This window comes from Diceros bicornis, chromosome 26 (assembly GCF_020826845.1).
Source record: "Diceros bicornis minor isolate mBicDic1 chromosome 26, mDicBic1.mat.cur, whole genome shotgun sequence".
Taxonomy (NCBI): domain Eukaryota; kingdom Metazoa; phylum Chordata; class Mammalia; order Perissodactyla; family Rhinocerotidae; genus Diceros; species Diceros bicornis.
Genome location: NC_080765.1, coordinates 7,577,179 through 7,591,356, shown reverse-complemented (window position 1 = coordinate 7,591,356; position 14,178 = coordinate 7,577,179). Strand labels below are relative to the sequence as shown.

At 45.9% G+C, this 14,178-nt stretch overlaps 1 protein-coding gene across 7 annotated transcripts in view; it reads right to left on the bottom strand.

The window, feature by feature from the left end:
* SMURF1 (SMAD specific E3 ubiquitin protein ligase 1) overlaps nt 1-14,178 on the bottom strand; it is a 124,950-nt gene that overhangs the window by 16,413 nt on the left and 94,359 nt on the right. For 5 of the 7 annotated variants that reach the window (XM_058569275.1, XM_058569276.1, XM_058569273.1 and 2 more), the window contains 7 exons: nt 13,908-14,011; nt 8,380-8,494; nt 7,187-7,365; nt 5,859-5,996; nt 4,713-4,833; nt 3,466-3,667; nt 1,719-1,803 (listed from right to left, as the gene is read on the bottom strand). In XM_058569275.1, coding sequence (XP_058425258.1) covers nt 1,719-1,803; nt 3,466-3,667; nt 4,713-4,833; nt 5,859-5,996; nt 7,187-7,365; nt 8,380-8,494; nt 13,908-14,011 — 944 coding nt within the window. The remainder of the gene's footprint in view (nt 1-1,718; nt 1,804-3,465; nt 3,668-4,712; nt 4,834-5,858; nt 5,997-7,186; nt 7,366-8,379; nt 8,495-13,907; nt 14,012-14,178) is intronic. The other 2 variants (XM_058569274.1, XM_058569278.1) reach the window with 1 other exon arrangement.

The window sequence follows — 14,178 nt, the reverse complement described above, 5'->3', positions numbered from 1 at the left end:
ACAAAAGAGGGAGAGTCGCTGCTGGGGGCCGTCTGGCCCTAGGACCCGCTTCAAGGACAAGCACAGATGGGAGCAGCCACAAGCTAGTGTGTGTGCGCACGTGCTCCCGAGTGGGAGCACGCGAGCGTGTGTAGGGGGGATGGAGCCGAGAGAAGGGAAAACACCTCAGTGCCTAGTTCTGGGGGCAGGGGAAGGTGGAGGAGAGTTTTCCTCTTCCCCCTGGGACTTTTCTGCTTCTAATGCAAAGATTTTTCAATCAACACAGCAAAATAAATCTTAAGATCTTTAAAACCAAAATAAAACCAAATTACTATTTACTGGTTATATTGAGACAAACCTCTCAACTTGTTTTGTTTGTTTTTTGTCTTTGGGAGAAATTATTTCTCTGTACCAGGAATACCCTCTTTGCAGACCACCATAATCCAGACTGGCTGGCAGTCAAATCACCACTAACAATTTACCGCACATCTATCTAATCCTCTGTGACTGGATCTGAGACCAAAATAGGGCAGTCTGGAAAATTCCCTGCAAAAACAAATTGTATCTCAAAACTAATAAAATGTCAAATCCCTGATAGATGAAATAAACATTAAATTTATGACTCAGTATTTCCATGGGGAAATTCATTTCCAATGTTTGTGTAAAGAAAAAGACACCTTTTAAAAAGCTATTATCTCAGCAAATCAAAAAATACAAAACTGTGACCCAGAGGATCCAGAGTGGCATGTTGAATTATAGAGGTTAAGCAATTAAGGATGGTTTTTGCCAAGAAAGAGTTGAGGTAAATGGCATGGCAGTCTTTTTTGGGAGCTTTAGCCTCAGAGGATATTTTTCATCTCCGTTTTACTCCAAGCACTAAACTATGAAAGGACAAGGCATCATGAGGAGGACGGCAGCCACCGAGCATCAACATGGTCCCAAGCGTCAACATGGCGCCACTCCTGGACCAGCCATGCTGGCGACAGTGCTCTGTCCGCTCGCCATGGTCTTGGGAACAGCTTTAGTAGCCTCTTTCACAAGTGTGGAAAACCCAGTTAGCATATCGAGGAACTTGCCCAAAGTCACATATTAGAGGGTGTCATGGCCAGCATCTGAACCCACAGCCTTGGGTTCCAATCAGGAACCTTCCGTTACATCACGATGCATCGCGACATTTGGAACTGGTTCTCCTGAACTAAAGGCGGCTGTTCCTTTCAATAAGTGGTTCTGAGACAAAGGGTATGTAAGTGCCATGACTTTTAAACCACAAAGGAAATAATCCACGATGGATAATATTTAAGTTAAAACTTAGGGAGGAAAGGTTTTTCAATACACAAGGTGCATCTGTCACAAGCAAGTTCCCAGAAGGAAAAGGGAGCCCCATGAAGACTACTAAGTCTAAGTGAAAAACTACAGTTTTCCCCACTGACGGACATGTGCGCACATGCGTGCGCACACACACGCAGCAAGACCCAGCGAAGTGAACGCTGGAGCCCGCTGGAGTGGGAGCTAACATTAACGATAAAGGGGCAAAACTGGTTTCACAAGCGAGACTTCTGACAACCCTCACATGTGACACACTCCAAGCGCTTATCCCATTTGACACTGCTGCTACAGTGGGTCCTTATCCGTGACTCGGCATCAATGAAACTCGGGGTGCTACAGATAGGACACGAGCTTAGGAAAGTCCTGTGGTGACCGCACACGCGGAGACAGCCCCCAGGGACCGGCGTGCTTACCAGGTGTGGGCCTTCGGGAGGTTGTCGGTGTTGGCGTCGATGAGGTGGATGGTGAAGAGCCGGGGCCCTGCGGCGCCTGTAGAACCTTACAAGACAACATTCTAGTTAATGCACTTCAGACGCAGAGCCCGGGCCCCCCTGTGACCACACCCTCAGCCCCGAGTCCCAGTGGGCTGTCCTGCCACAGGGTCGGGGAACTCACGGGGCAACGTGAGCCTCTGCCCAGCTGACATGCCTACGGTGGCCATCAAGTGACTGACATCAGACATTTCAGAAAATCACAAGGGCGGAGCAAAGAGGTGAGAACCCTCCTGATGCCCCCAACCCTGAGTCTGCTCCAGGCTCCAGTGAGGGGTTGTGAGGAGAATATCCCTAAATCACCAGCGATTTTTTTTTTAACAGAAATGTTTAGCAAGCGGGCCCACTGTTGACAGAGGACAGCAGCGTTATAAGAAAAGCAGAGTATGGAGTCAGGAAACCTCCCAGGCAGAGGCACAACGCGAAAAGACACGAAGGCCTGGGACCAAAGCCCTAGGAAACAGAAATAACTTCTCTCACTGAAAGAGGTCCTTAAAATAAGGGAATGTCTACAGGGAATGTTCTAGATGTGAAATATATCCGTTACACTACTGCAAAGTTCAATTTATTAAATTTTAATATATTAATATTCTTCACCTGACTCCTTCTAGCTATCAAGGTTATCAAGTGACAAAAATCTGAAATTTTACAAATCACAGGGCTAGGGAGAAGCAGCCTGCGAGGACTTTCCCAGTTGGCCGAGGCTGACCATGAGCCCCTCTAATCCCTGCCGTGAGGCACACACCCTCAGTGTCTATAGACATCCACCTCGCCCTTTTCCAACCCCCAGCTCCAGACCTGGGTGAACCAGGGACCCAGTCAGACCTGGAAAGGATGAGAGAAAGGATGGGTACTTAACTGGATAGTGGAGCCTATCAGACAGTCCACTTGTATAGATGAGGAAACTGAGGGCCAGGGAGGACCCCTGGAGCTAACGACCTACATGGTAGCAGTGGACTTGGCCTCTTGATATACTTAGGGCAGGCCTCTCTCTCTCCTGTATCCCAGGGCCACAGTTAAAGAGCTGCTATCAAAGATTCGGAAATGAATCCATAGTGTACTTTAAAAACTCTGATTTCTTTCCCTAAAACCTTGTTGCTCTTTGTACCCTTCCTCTGTCAACCAATTCTGTAGGGAAAGGGGAGGCATTGGCTCCACTGGGCTCTTCCTTGCTCAGGTCTTTCCAAACTCAGCCCCGAGGGGGCACCAGGCGGGCAAGCACCCGCCACTGCTGCTGCAAAGACTTGGGCTAACTCGAGGATGTCTCGCCTGCTGATTCCCGTGGCCTCAGAGATACTGGGAAAGGTGGGCTTGAGAGGAAGTGGGCTTTATTTTGCTGAATTCTCATCCAAGTATTTATAGATTTTTTTCTTTCAACTTGGGCAAAGGATAGCAGAGCCTTGAGCACTGGGAGCTGGCAGAGGTAAGAGCATCATCTTTTATGGAGGGAAGAGGGTCTCATGGCCACAGGGAGCAAGTGTAGCCCTCTGCCAGGTGAGCGCCCCCGCAGGGCTGAGCATTTGTTACGAAAGAACACATGCACGTCGTCTTCCAGCAGACGTCTCGGGAGAACAGCCCCCAACATTCCAGTCCTTCCTGCCATGGCCCAGTAGAGAACATGCCCTGTGCAGACGTGCAGCGCCAACAGCCCCACCTCCATGTCAGTCACCTTGCAAAGCCTTGAAACCTTGGAGAGGGACTCGCGTCGACCCAGTCACAAACTGTAGGAGCCTGGCCCTCCTTTCCTCATCGAAGGTCTCCACCGCCTGCCAGAACCACCTGACGATGTTGCTGTCGGCCACGCAGTGCTTCAGCCGAGTGTTGGACTTCCAGTCGTTCAAGTCTATTTTATCCAGGCCGCCTATGATCAACTGGGAAGGCGTTTACAGGCAAGTTACTTCTAAAAATGTATAAACCAACGTCACAACAAGCCTCCCAGGTTCCCACTATATGACAGGAGTTAAAAACTGGGTTCCCAAAGCAAAGAAGCAGCTATGTCCAAATAAACTAGACACACATTTAGACAAGATAAATCAACAAGATGCCTGAAACGCTACGCTCTGCCTTTCTGACCCCTCAGGCTGGTCCCAGCCCTGGCATCATGGTGCACAGCCATGATAGGACACTGTCTTACACCAAGTCTGGGTCTGTGCTTTTGCACTGCACTGGGAGGAGGAGGAGGAAGGAACTGAAAACCCGAGCTGACTGTAAAATGGGGCCACAGCCCCGTGATCTCTTGGGGACAATGGTACATGGAGTTTAAAGTCTGAAGAGAAGGGAATGCAGCACGAGTCACGTGTGTGTTTCTGCAATTGGCTTTAAAAGTTCCCTCCAGAGCCACTGCTGTACCCAAGGGAGGCTCTGCATGGCTCACAAGCTCTCGGTGGCTCACTGGTGGCAGAGAGACTGAGAACAATTTTAATGGCTTGAGCTATTTGGCACCAAATAGAGACAGATAAGAGATGAATGAATGGCTATGTTCAAGGACATGAAGCATGATTGGAGAAGACAATAACACTTTGTTCTGAGTCTAATAATAGTCAGAATAAAAACAAAAAGTTGACATTGTGGGAGAATTTGGTTATATATGAGATAATTTCCTCGATCTGAGGTGAATACACAGGAGGGGGCTAGAAATCTCCACGGCCAGAGACCCTGAAAAATAGGATAAGCCACAAACACCTTGAACAATTTCCTGAGAATTATCCAGATTCACTGCTGCCAAGTGGACACCCGGCCCATCATAAACAGGTGCAAACATCCTGGCTCCTTCTCGCTGTAGCCCTGACTCTGTTCCTCTGGGAGCCGGGACAAACTCCCGGGCTTGCCTCACTGTAGCCAGGTTGTGAATCAAGAAAACAACCATCACGTGTGAACCCTCCAATGTGGATGTGGCCTAGCACAGTGACAACGTACCTCCAGTTCCTTCTGGTCAAAAGGCTTCAGTAAGTGTTGAGGAATGAGTTCATTAAAGCCTTTCTGAAGAGCTAAGAACTGGGCTTCAATTCCTCTCATAAACCTCCAATTTACATATAACCTGAAAGAAAAATTCACAAATTGGAAGCAATACCAAATGGTTCATGAAAAAAGTTTTTCTCCATCAGTAGGTCTGACATCTGCTGAACCTAACACCCTGCCCGCCAGGCCTCCCTGGAGAAAAACCCCCCAGTTGGTAGTACCTAGCCCAAGTACCAAGTTAAAAATAAATCAGTACATCCCCTTATCCATTCTGATTCTTTACTAAAAATAGCAGTAGGATTTAACGTGACCTGTTCCAACAACTGCCATAATTTAAAAGTATATTTGAAAATAAATACAGGATAATGTGACAACTACACAGCAGTCTGATGGCTTGAGCATGCAAACATGTCCACGTTTCTAAATTTCCAATGTAAGTGACCAGTCATTTACTGGTCTTATGAGGTGGAAAACAGATTACAATGCAATAGACTTCCTTGAGACTGATCTTTTTTTTTTTTTAATTTTATTTATTTATTTTTTTTCCCCCAAAGCCCAGATAGTTGTATAGATAGCTAGTTGCATGTCATAGCTGCACATCCTTCTAGTTGCTGTATGTGGGACACGGCCTCAGCATGGCCGGAGAAGCGGTGCGTCGGTGCGCTCCCGGGATCCGAACCCAGGCTGCCAGTAGCGGAACGTGCACACTTAACTGCTAAGCCACGGGGCCGGCCCTTGAGACTGATCTTAAGGAAACTTCTAGGCCTCCTCCTCTCTCCTGTGCTCGCCACCTTCACAACCAGAATTGGGCAGTCACTTGAAAGTCCTTCCTCAGTTTGGGCTCTGGGGTCATTATTCTCCCTTCAACAGGTCAGCCCTGGTCATGTCAGGGCTCCTCCAGGCAGAGCTCCCACCGTTGAACCTGACTGTTTCTGGAAGTCTCTTCTGTTAATGTGATTCTGGTCACAAGTGCTGGCAGGGACAGGTAAGCCTCACACAGCGAAGGAGGCTCAACAATCTAAACATGAACCTAGCCTTGCCCAGGACGCTCCCAGGCACCTGGGTGTCCCCATCGGCGACCACCAAGGTTCCCCAGAACGTTACCGGACATATTCTTTCTTGTTCTCCTCTGTGACAGGAACATTTCTGCCGTTGGGTTTCAGTTCATGCTGAAGAATCCTCCCGAAAGCATTGTGTTCCACACAGAAAGTGTGGTCCAGCACAGGGGTGATATCGTTCTCTCTGTGGAAGTTAGGACAGAAGATGGATGTCAGTTAGACCTTTTCTCCCACAAAGGCAATGAACGAAACATTAAATGGAACAATCCAGCAGAAAGAGAGACAGGATTTACGGACTGCCAGACCCAGGGCTGCAAGAGGGAGAAGAGAGAGCCTGAGACGGACAGAGAGCTCATGTGAGGGCAGGAGGGCGCTGGGACTGGAAGGAACCAGGAGACCAGAGCTCCACACGTGTCCTTGACTCGGCTTTCTCAGTCACAGAAGGAGGGTGACGGTAGCTCTACCATTCTGTGATTTTACGAGACACAGCAACCTGATTGCTCTGTAAACCGAGTCCATGAGCAGAAAGGAGGGAATCGTGAAGGGGAACTGAGTTGAAGGGAATCAGCCTGCACACAGCCACACCAAGAAAATATTGCTCCCCCTTTTAAGGTAGCCTTTCCAAATGCATCCGTTCAAACAAAGCAGCACTTGAAAGTTAAAACTGGCTCCTTAATCTGCCATATTTCTTGAAACACAGACAGAGTGGAAGATTTTCTATAGGATGAAGGCCATAACCCCTGCCAGCCACCATTTCAAGTTGGGACGTGGGAAATGAGGCAGACCAGACGCAGGATACAATCAAGGCCCGATTCGCGTCCAGTTCATCCATCAGCTTGTCCTCCCTCTGCCAGAGCCTGGATCTGCCTGTCATTCCCGTGAAATTAGCTCATTCACAAGGACCCACGACACCCACAGTTTACCATGTTACCATGCCTGTTGCTTTTAAGAGAGTTTGAGGATAATCCTAAAACAAAGGTGACTGGATACTAACTTTTTTTGATACTTTCTTGGCCCCTCTAGAGACAGACTGGAGGCACCCTCAAGTGTCAAAGACCAACCAACCACCAATGGCCTGGGGATTACCATTCACCATCACAGCTTAATAACTTAAGGAAGGGGCAAAAGAACTGTCCATGAAGGGAAACTGGCCAAACACTACGAGGAAAATAAGTCAATTAAGTATTTTTGTTAAATCTACTTTTATGTTTCTAGTTTAAAACAATAGTTTATTTCTCTTCTCTAATTTCACCCCCATCCCCTACATATATACACATGTGCGTGCACACACACAAAACACATGTATCTGGCATACACTAAGACAAGTGACTATGTATGAATTTTCAATTAACTGAACAGTGAGTCAATACTTACAGAATCCACACTAAGCTCTTATGTAGTTCTGGGTCCACCGATTCTAAATCAGAGAGCTGGATGGGTTTCCCCAGTAGCTGCTTATAGAAGGGAACGGTGAACCCCCCATTTATGTAGTGTCCGTGGAACACAGCCAGACCCATGATCCGACCCACAAAATGGAAGTAAGACAAATGGTCCTGTAGGGGGCACCAGAGAACATGAATTCATTAGAAAAATGACCAGCCAAGATGGCTATCTTGCGCTTTCTCCAAGCTTCTTGGGGAACAATCCCATGGGCAAGCAAACACTGAATCAGTTACTCACAGGGTGTGCTCAGGACCCAGTGAAAGAAGGCTGCTGAGGTGGTTGAAACTAAGAGCACGTCTTTTGGATAGATCACCTGAACATTTTATATGTTCTTAGTTCGAACACTTCTCAGAATTGCTACATAATTTATGAGACCCAATGCAAAATGAAAATGCAGAACCCATATTCAAAAATTAAGAATTTCCACATAGTGACAAAACAGAATCAAAGCAAGTGTAGGCCCTTCTGAGTGCAGGGCCTTGTGCTTTGCACAGGTCTCCAGCCAGGGAGCCGCCTGCTCCGCCTTCCCACTGCACACACAAAGGGCAACTCCCCTTCCTCCTCTTCATTCCTTCCCCTGTCCCACAAGAAAGAAGGAGAAGAAATCCAAAGAAGGAAAAAAGAGAACACAGAAGAAAATAAGTATGAACAATCCAAGTCAAAGAACCACTCTAAACCCAGAGCTGCTCTGGTTTGTAACCAGGGAACATCACACATCTACTTTCAGGTTGGAATTATAATCAGATAATTAGTCAAAACGTTGTTTCGATGTTGGTAAAGGTTCCGTCACTTTGTAACCCACTTCTCAGAATGACACCATCAACAAGTATGGTCATCATACCAGAGGGCCCTCAAATGGCAACAAATGGCAATAAAATGCTTTGAGTATATGAGCAGCTCAATTTCACTCTTGTTCTCTCTGAAAACAAGATACCCAATCACTAAAACTACAGGACTGAAATCATCCATCTTAATCCAGTTCTTACTCTACCTTTCAGAGTTTTATTTACCATAGTCTTTGAGTAAGTCTATAATGAATAGACCAAGAATTGAGACTGAAGCTGAAAATCCATTTAAAAAATTCTCCAACTAAATTCCCTACCTCTTTATTCATTAATACTTACAGGGTTGATTGAAGAATCTGGGTTGATTTGCAACATGTAAATATTGTCCGTAGAATATTGGAAAAGTCCATAATATGGATTCAACATTTCATGGCACAATAAATAAAGCCACTCTCTAGGAACAAGAACAACAAAAAAGCATTTACATGTGCTAAAATTTCTAGTTTTAGATCTTAACACAAGGACTGATTCATTATGCTCTAGGACAAAATAGTACAGAGTGAAATGAGCAATTGGTGAGGATTCCTGGCTCTCAGTAGAGCTCTTGAGATATAAAGGAAACAGCACAGAAGACAAAAACAAAAGTCGTTTGATTTGAACTGTTAGGACAAATATGAATGACTAAGTAGGAAGATTCTATCTGAGAAGGGGGACAGAAAGCCTAAACCTCTGGCCAGGAAATGGAATTAGTGTTATCAAGGGCAAGTAGAAGTTATATTTGCCAAAAGCAGGATGGTTTCTGGAATCAAGATCAAGAAGATCCAAGAAGAAACTTGGGACAATCTTGAAAGGAAAATGATTTCCCATGGAGGGGCAGTACCAATGGGAGCTCACTTTTAGGAGAATGCAGGCCTTTCCACAGCCTTCACCCCAGAGGGATTCAGGAACAGCTGATGGACGGGAGGGTGAGATAAAGGAGGAGACAGTGACAGTGAGAAGTTAGAGGAAGGATTCTGTGCCAGGGCCAAAGGGCATATTGCGACTTTTTTCCTTCTAATTCTTTTCTTTTGGCTGCTGAAAAAAATCCTAACTCTGTCCAGAAACAGAATGAGACCCCCTATAATGCCCATCAGAACATAATTTTCCTTGGGATAACCGCTGTAGCACTGAGAATTTGCTTATGTTTTCTAACTGTGAAGGTGTGAGGCTCTCCTCCCCTGACTCCCCAGGGCCACTAGGACACAGGGGCCTTCCTTTGGAGCACAACCAGAGCTGTGGTTTACATTTACTTGTGTAATTCTTTGATTGATGTCTGTACCTCATTAGATTGAGAACTCCTCTGCGTGGGGAGTCTGGAGGGGTCAAGGGGGCACAGAACATGTTACTTTGCTCACGGCTGTATCCCTGGTACCTCGTAGATGGTAGAGGTTCAATACTGAATGGTTAATGAATGAATACAATTCTCACAAGGGCATGCAAATTAGAGGGGTGTTCTCCCTTAAGAAGATTCCATCTCATGATAGATATATTATTTATTTTCATTCTTTCATTTTACATTTTGTTACAAAGGAATTCAGTGAATGAGTATGTTGTGGTGCCTTAAAAGACAAAATAAAAAATGTTGAAGCACTGGAAGACAAGCTGAGGAAATCTCCCAGAAGTAGGGGGGAAAAGCAAAGATGGGACACAGAAAAGATGAGAGACATAAGGATCGATCCAGGGAATCCAACATCTGAGTAACAGGCATTTCAAGAGACTAAAGCAAGGAAATGGAGGAGAGGAAATTATCGGAAAGTAAAATTTGTTCACTCAGCAGATATTTATCGAGACAAGCGCTTGCTATGTGTTAGCTGCTCTTCTAGGAACAGGGGATTCAGCCGTGCACAAGACAAAGTTCCTGCCAGCTGCAGTCTGTGTCTGTGGAGATGCAGACACAGGGGAGCAACTCAGACAGCCCAACAGGCCTGGTTGCGATAAGGGCTGGTTTAGAGCGCGGTCAGGGCGGGCCTCCTGAGGGTGATGTGTGAGTGCAGACCTGAGCGAACGGATGGAACAAGCTACGTGAGGATCTTGGGGACAAGTTCTAGGCAGAGGGAACATTGAAGGTGGCTGGCAAAGCAGCTGTGGGCCGGACAGGGTCTGGGGTAGGAACCTGGAGGGCCCGCCAGGTAGATGGAAAGCCTTCGGGGTCTCAGGAACAGGGAATGACACGGCTGAGGTTTTAGAAAGATCATAGTGGCTGTTCCTGGGAAACAGCCTGTCAGAAAAGTGAGAAAGCAGGCAGACAAGGGCAGTGACTGCCACAGCAGTCAGGAGCGAGAGGAGAGAGGAGATGGGCTGGGGGCCTGAGCCAGGAGGGGGGCAGAAGGGGAGGGGAGGTGGCTGGGGTATGACTCTCTTCTGAGGGTAGAGCTGCGAGGACCACAGTGGATTGGCTCTGGGAGGCGAGCAAAATGGGGAGGTAAGGACTACTGCACAACCTGAGCCAAGTGGGGTGGTTTAGTGAGCTGGGAAAGATTAGGGAGGAGCTGGTATGAGAGGGGAACTCAGAAATTTTGGACTGTTAAGTGTAATAAGCTTTAGAAATATCCAAGGAAAGATGAGAGGCGGCTGGGTAAACAAGTATAGAGCTGAGGGGAGAGAAGGAGCCGGAGGCACACGTTTGGGAGTCGTCACTACGTAGACAGTATTTAAAGCCGTGGGACTCGGAGGCCATGCACTAAGGAGGCTCCAGGACTGAGTGCGGAGGCAGCCGATGTTCAGCGGTAAGGAAGAGAGGGAAGCACCAGCAAAGGGGACATCTAGTGAGCCAGAGGGAAAACCAGGAGTGTGTGGAGTCCTAGAAACCAAGTGGACAAAGTGCTTCGAGAAGTAGGGAGTGACCAACTCCGTCACATACACATACTGCTGACAGACCAGGGGAGAGAGAGACTGAGGGGGCATCACTGGGCTTGGTGAGATGTAGGCCATCGGAGACCTGGAGACAAAGGGCTTCAAAGGGCAGAAATATCAGCTTGGAACGGGGTCAAGAGAATGTGAGGGATGTGGAAGCAGGAATAGGGATGCACGCAACTCCTTGGAGGGATTTTGCTATAAAGAGAACAGAGAATCAGGGAGACAACTGAGAATTAAGCATTCTTGAACAAATTTTTGTTTTTCCTGGAATTTCTAATTGTTTTTCTTTTCACTTTGCTTTCTTTGTCTTTATTGCCTCCTTTTAGCTTAGAAAGGAAGAGGATATAGTGTCCAGGGCAGGTTTTGGGGGGCACGGCATGTTTGTTTCTTTTAAAGGAGTTATCATAGTACATTTGTATGTGGACGAGGTTGACCCAAGAGAACGGGACATTTTGCTGAAATGAGACAGATGTGAAATACCAGCAGAAGCAGAAGGGCCTGGGATGCATTGTGCAAGGGGGTGCTGCTCCTATACAGAAACTTGCGTGGGCCACCCAGGGCCCCAGCAGGGAAGGCCGACACGTGGGCACAGATACTGGCAGACGGGATATGTGGTGACAAAATACTCTTCAGATTGCTTCTGTTTCCTCAGTTAAATAGGAAGCAAAGCCAGCAGCTAACAGTGAGGACGGGGGGTGGGGGCCGGCCCCATGGCTTAGCAGTTAAGTGAGCTCGCTCCACTACTGGCGGCCGGGGTTTGGATCCCGGGCGCACACCGATGCACCGCTTCTCCAGCCATGCTGAGGCCGCGTCCCACATACAGCAACTAGAAGGATGTGCAACTATGACATACAACTATCTACTGGGGCTTTGGGGAAAAAAAGGAGGAGGATTGGCAATAGATGTTAGCTCAGAGCGGGTCTTCCTCAGCAAAAAGAGGAGGATTAGCACGGATGTTAGCTCAGGGCTGATCTTCCTCACAAAAAAAATAAATAAATAAGAGTGAGGACAGGGGGAAGTGAGGCTAGAGACCTGAGAAAGAGAATGAGGGGTGACGAGGACGCAGCAGAACTGCAGCAGGTGCCACAACCTCCCCGTGGTCTGTGGCCATCAACACAGAGAACGGCCCGTGGCACGGAAGTATGTTTTCCTCTAGCCACATGCAGCTGCTCAGGTGAGGCCCACAGCAGCCTGTGGGTGGATTCTTCAGAGCTGGGGTTCTGCCAGACAAGTACAGCAAATGGAAAGAGAGGCAGGGGAGTCGCGCGGAGGCACAAGGTGGTTGTGACGGTGGATTATGGGTAAGGAGGAAGCGAGGAGGACAGGATGAGGGTGAAAAACAAAAAAGGTGGTGGAATCTATGGATGATGGGTGGTCCCGGATGGGGTCAAATAACTTCTGGTGAAGAAGTGACTAAAATCAGACTGTCATCAGACCACTGTTCAGTGACACTGGGTGCTGGAAGACAGTACAGCAATGCCTTCAAAGTTCTGTCAAATGAAAATTATTTTTTCCTAGAGGTCTATAAAAAGCCAAACTATCAGTCAAAGTGTAAATTAAGAGACACTTTCAGATGCAAGATCTTGGAAAATTCACCTCCCACACACCCTTTCTAAGAAAGCTAGTTGAGGATATACTCCAGTAACACAAAGGAGTAAGCCAAGAAAGAGAAAGCTACGGGATCCACAAGACAATGGCTCTAACCCAGGAAAGCAGTGAAGTCCCATGATGAGAACTGTGCAGAAGGCCTAGAGAATCATCAGTCAGATGGACAGTCTTCACGAGGGAGATACATGGAGGAAAAAGGGTAGGTGGAGGATGGCAAAAGATGAAGTTTGATGGGGTGATAAAGGCAAAGTATGGTTTTAAAAAAAAAAAAGAAAAAGAAGAAATTGTTGGAAAAATTAAAATTTGTTCAAAAGGATAAAATAAATTATAGAATACCACTTAACCCCTCAGCAAACAACATTTACATTGTCATAATAATATAAACAACGTATTGATTTTTAGCTCTTACAAATAATAGGTACACAAGCACAGGAAACTTACTTAATTTTGGTTACAGAACAGAACATAAATCTTCAATCTTGACAATATAAAAGTAACATTACAGATGACAGAATGTAAGAGGTAAAGGTAGAAAGAATGCTGAAGGGAAACTTAGGAGTATTAATATCCTTTTCTTATGAAAAAGAGAGGTTGAGAATGTCTCCATTTGATGAATCAAAAACTAATGGTGAAAACACATTATGTAAAGTTCCAAAGACAATGAATGATAGACATCTAAAAATATTGATATGACTAAACTGGGATGTGAGAATATTAAATTAGATTCTCACAACCATTATCCAGTCTATCTGTGTCTATGACCATAAATCATGAAATCAATAGATAATATCTGAATTCAATCAATTTAGCGATATACAGGTACCTATTAAAGAAACAGTTAAAAGAGCAAAAAAGCAGTTGTTTTGAAGCTGAAAAGAGGTAAAACAGGAAATGGTAGCTTTTCATTACTATATTCTATTTTTAAAATCATTTGCATGAATTGTTTTGACCAAAATTTCATTTTACACAATTCCTTTGATACAAATGCAATTTACATGCCTTCCTCACACCACTGAAAGTCCTCTAATGACAAAAGCAGACTGCCTCCCAGATTAACTCCAGGAGCAGGTCCTTCGTGTTTCAGGTTCAGAGATGCCAGATGAAGAAGGGGCTAAGTCTAAAAGTTGAATTCTCGCTTTACAAGAAGTAAATGAATGGTGAAAATCACGTACATTCTGAAAGGTGATGGCAAGATGCTAGTGTGCACATGCTCTTAGGAATCCTTATTCTAAGAAAGCTTGCTGAGGTCCTGACCCCTCCAAGACAGACACCAGAAAGGGGCAAACAACTTCTCTCTGAAAATACTTTATTACAGCTCTGCTGGAATCCATGTGGCAGAAAGGGTGAATAAATCAGCATCTCACCTCGCCACTCCACCGTAATCCAAACCTTCCTCTCCACGGAATTTCACCATCAGTCGTTTTTTCAAGTCTTTTGGTCGCATCTTCATTATCTGACGATAAGACTCCTACATATCAAAAGTACAGATTCAGAGAGAAGAACTTTTCTTTTTTTTTTTTTTAAACAAATGCTCAGTTTATTTATTTATTTATTTATTTTTTAAATTTTATTTATTTTTTTCCCCCAAAGCCCCAGTAGATAGTTGTACATCATAGTTGCACATCCTTCCAGTTG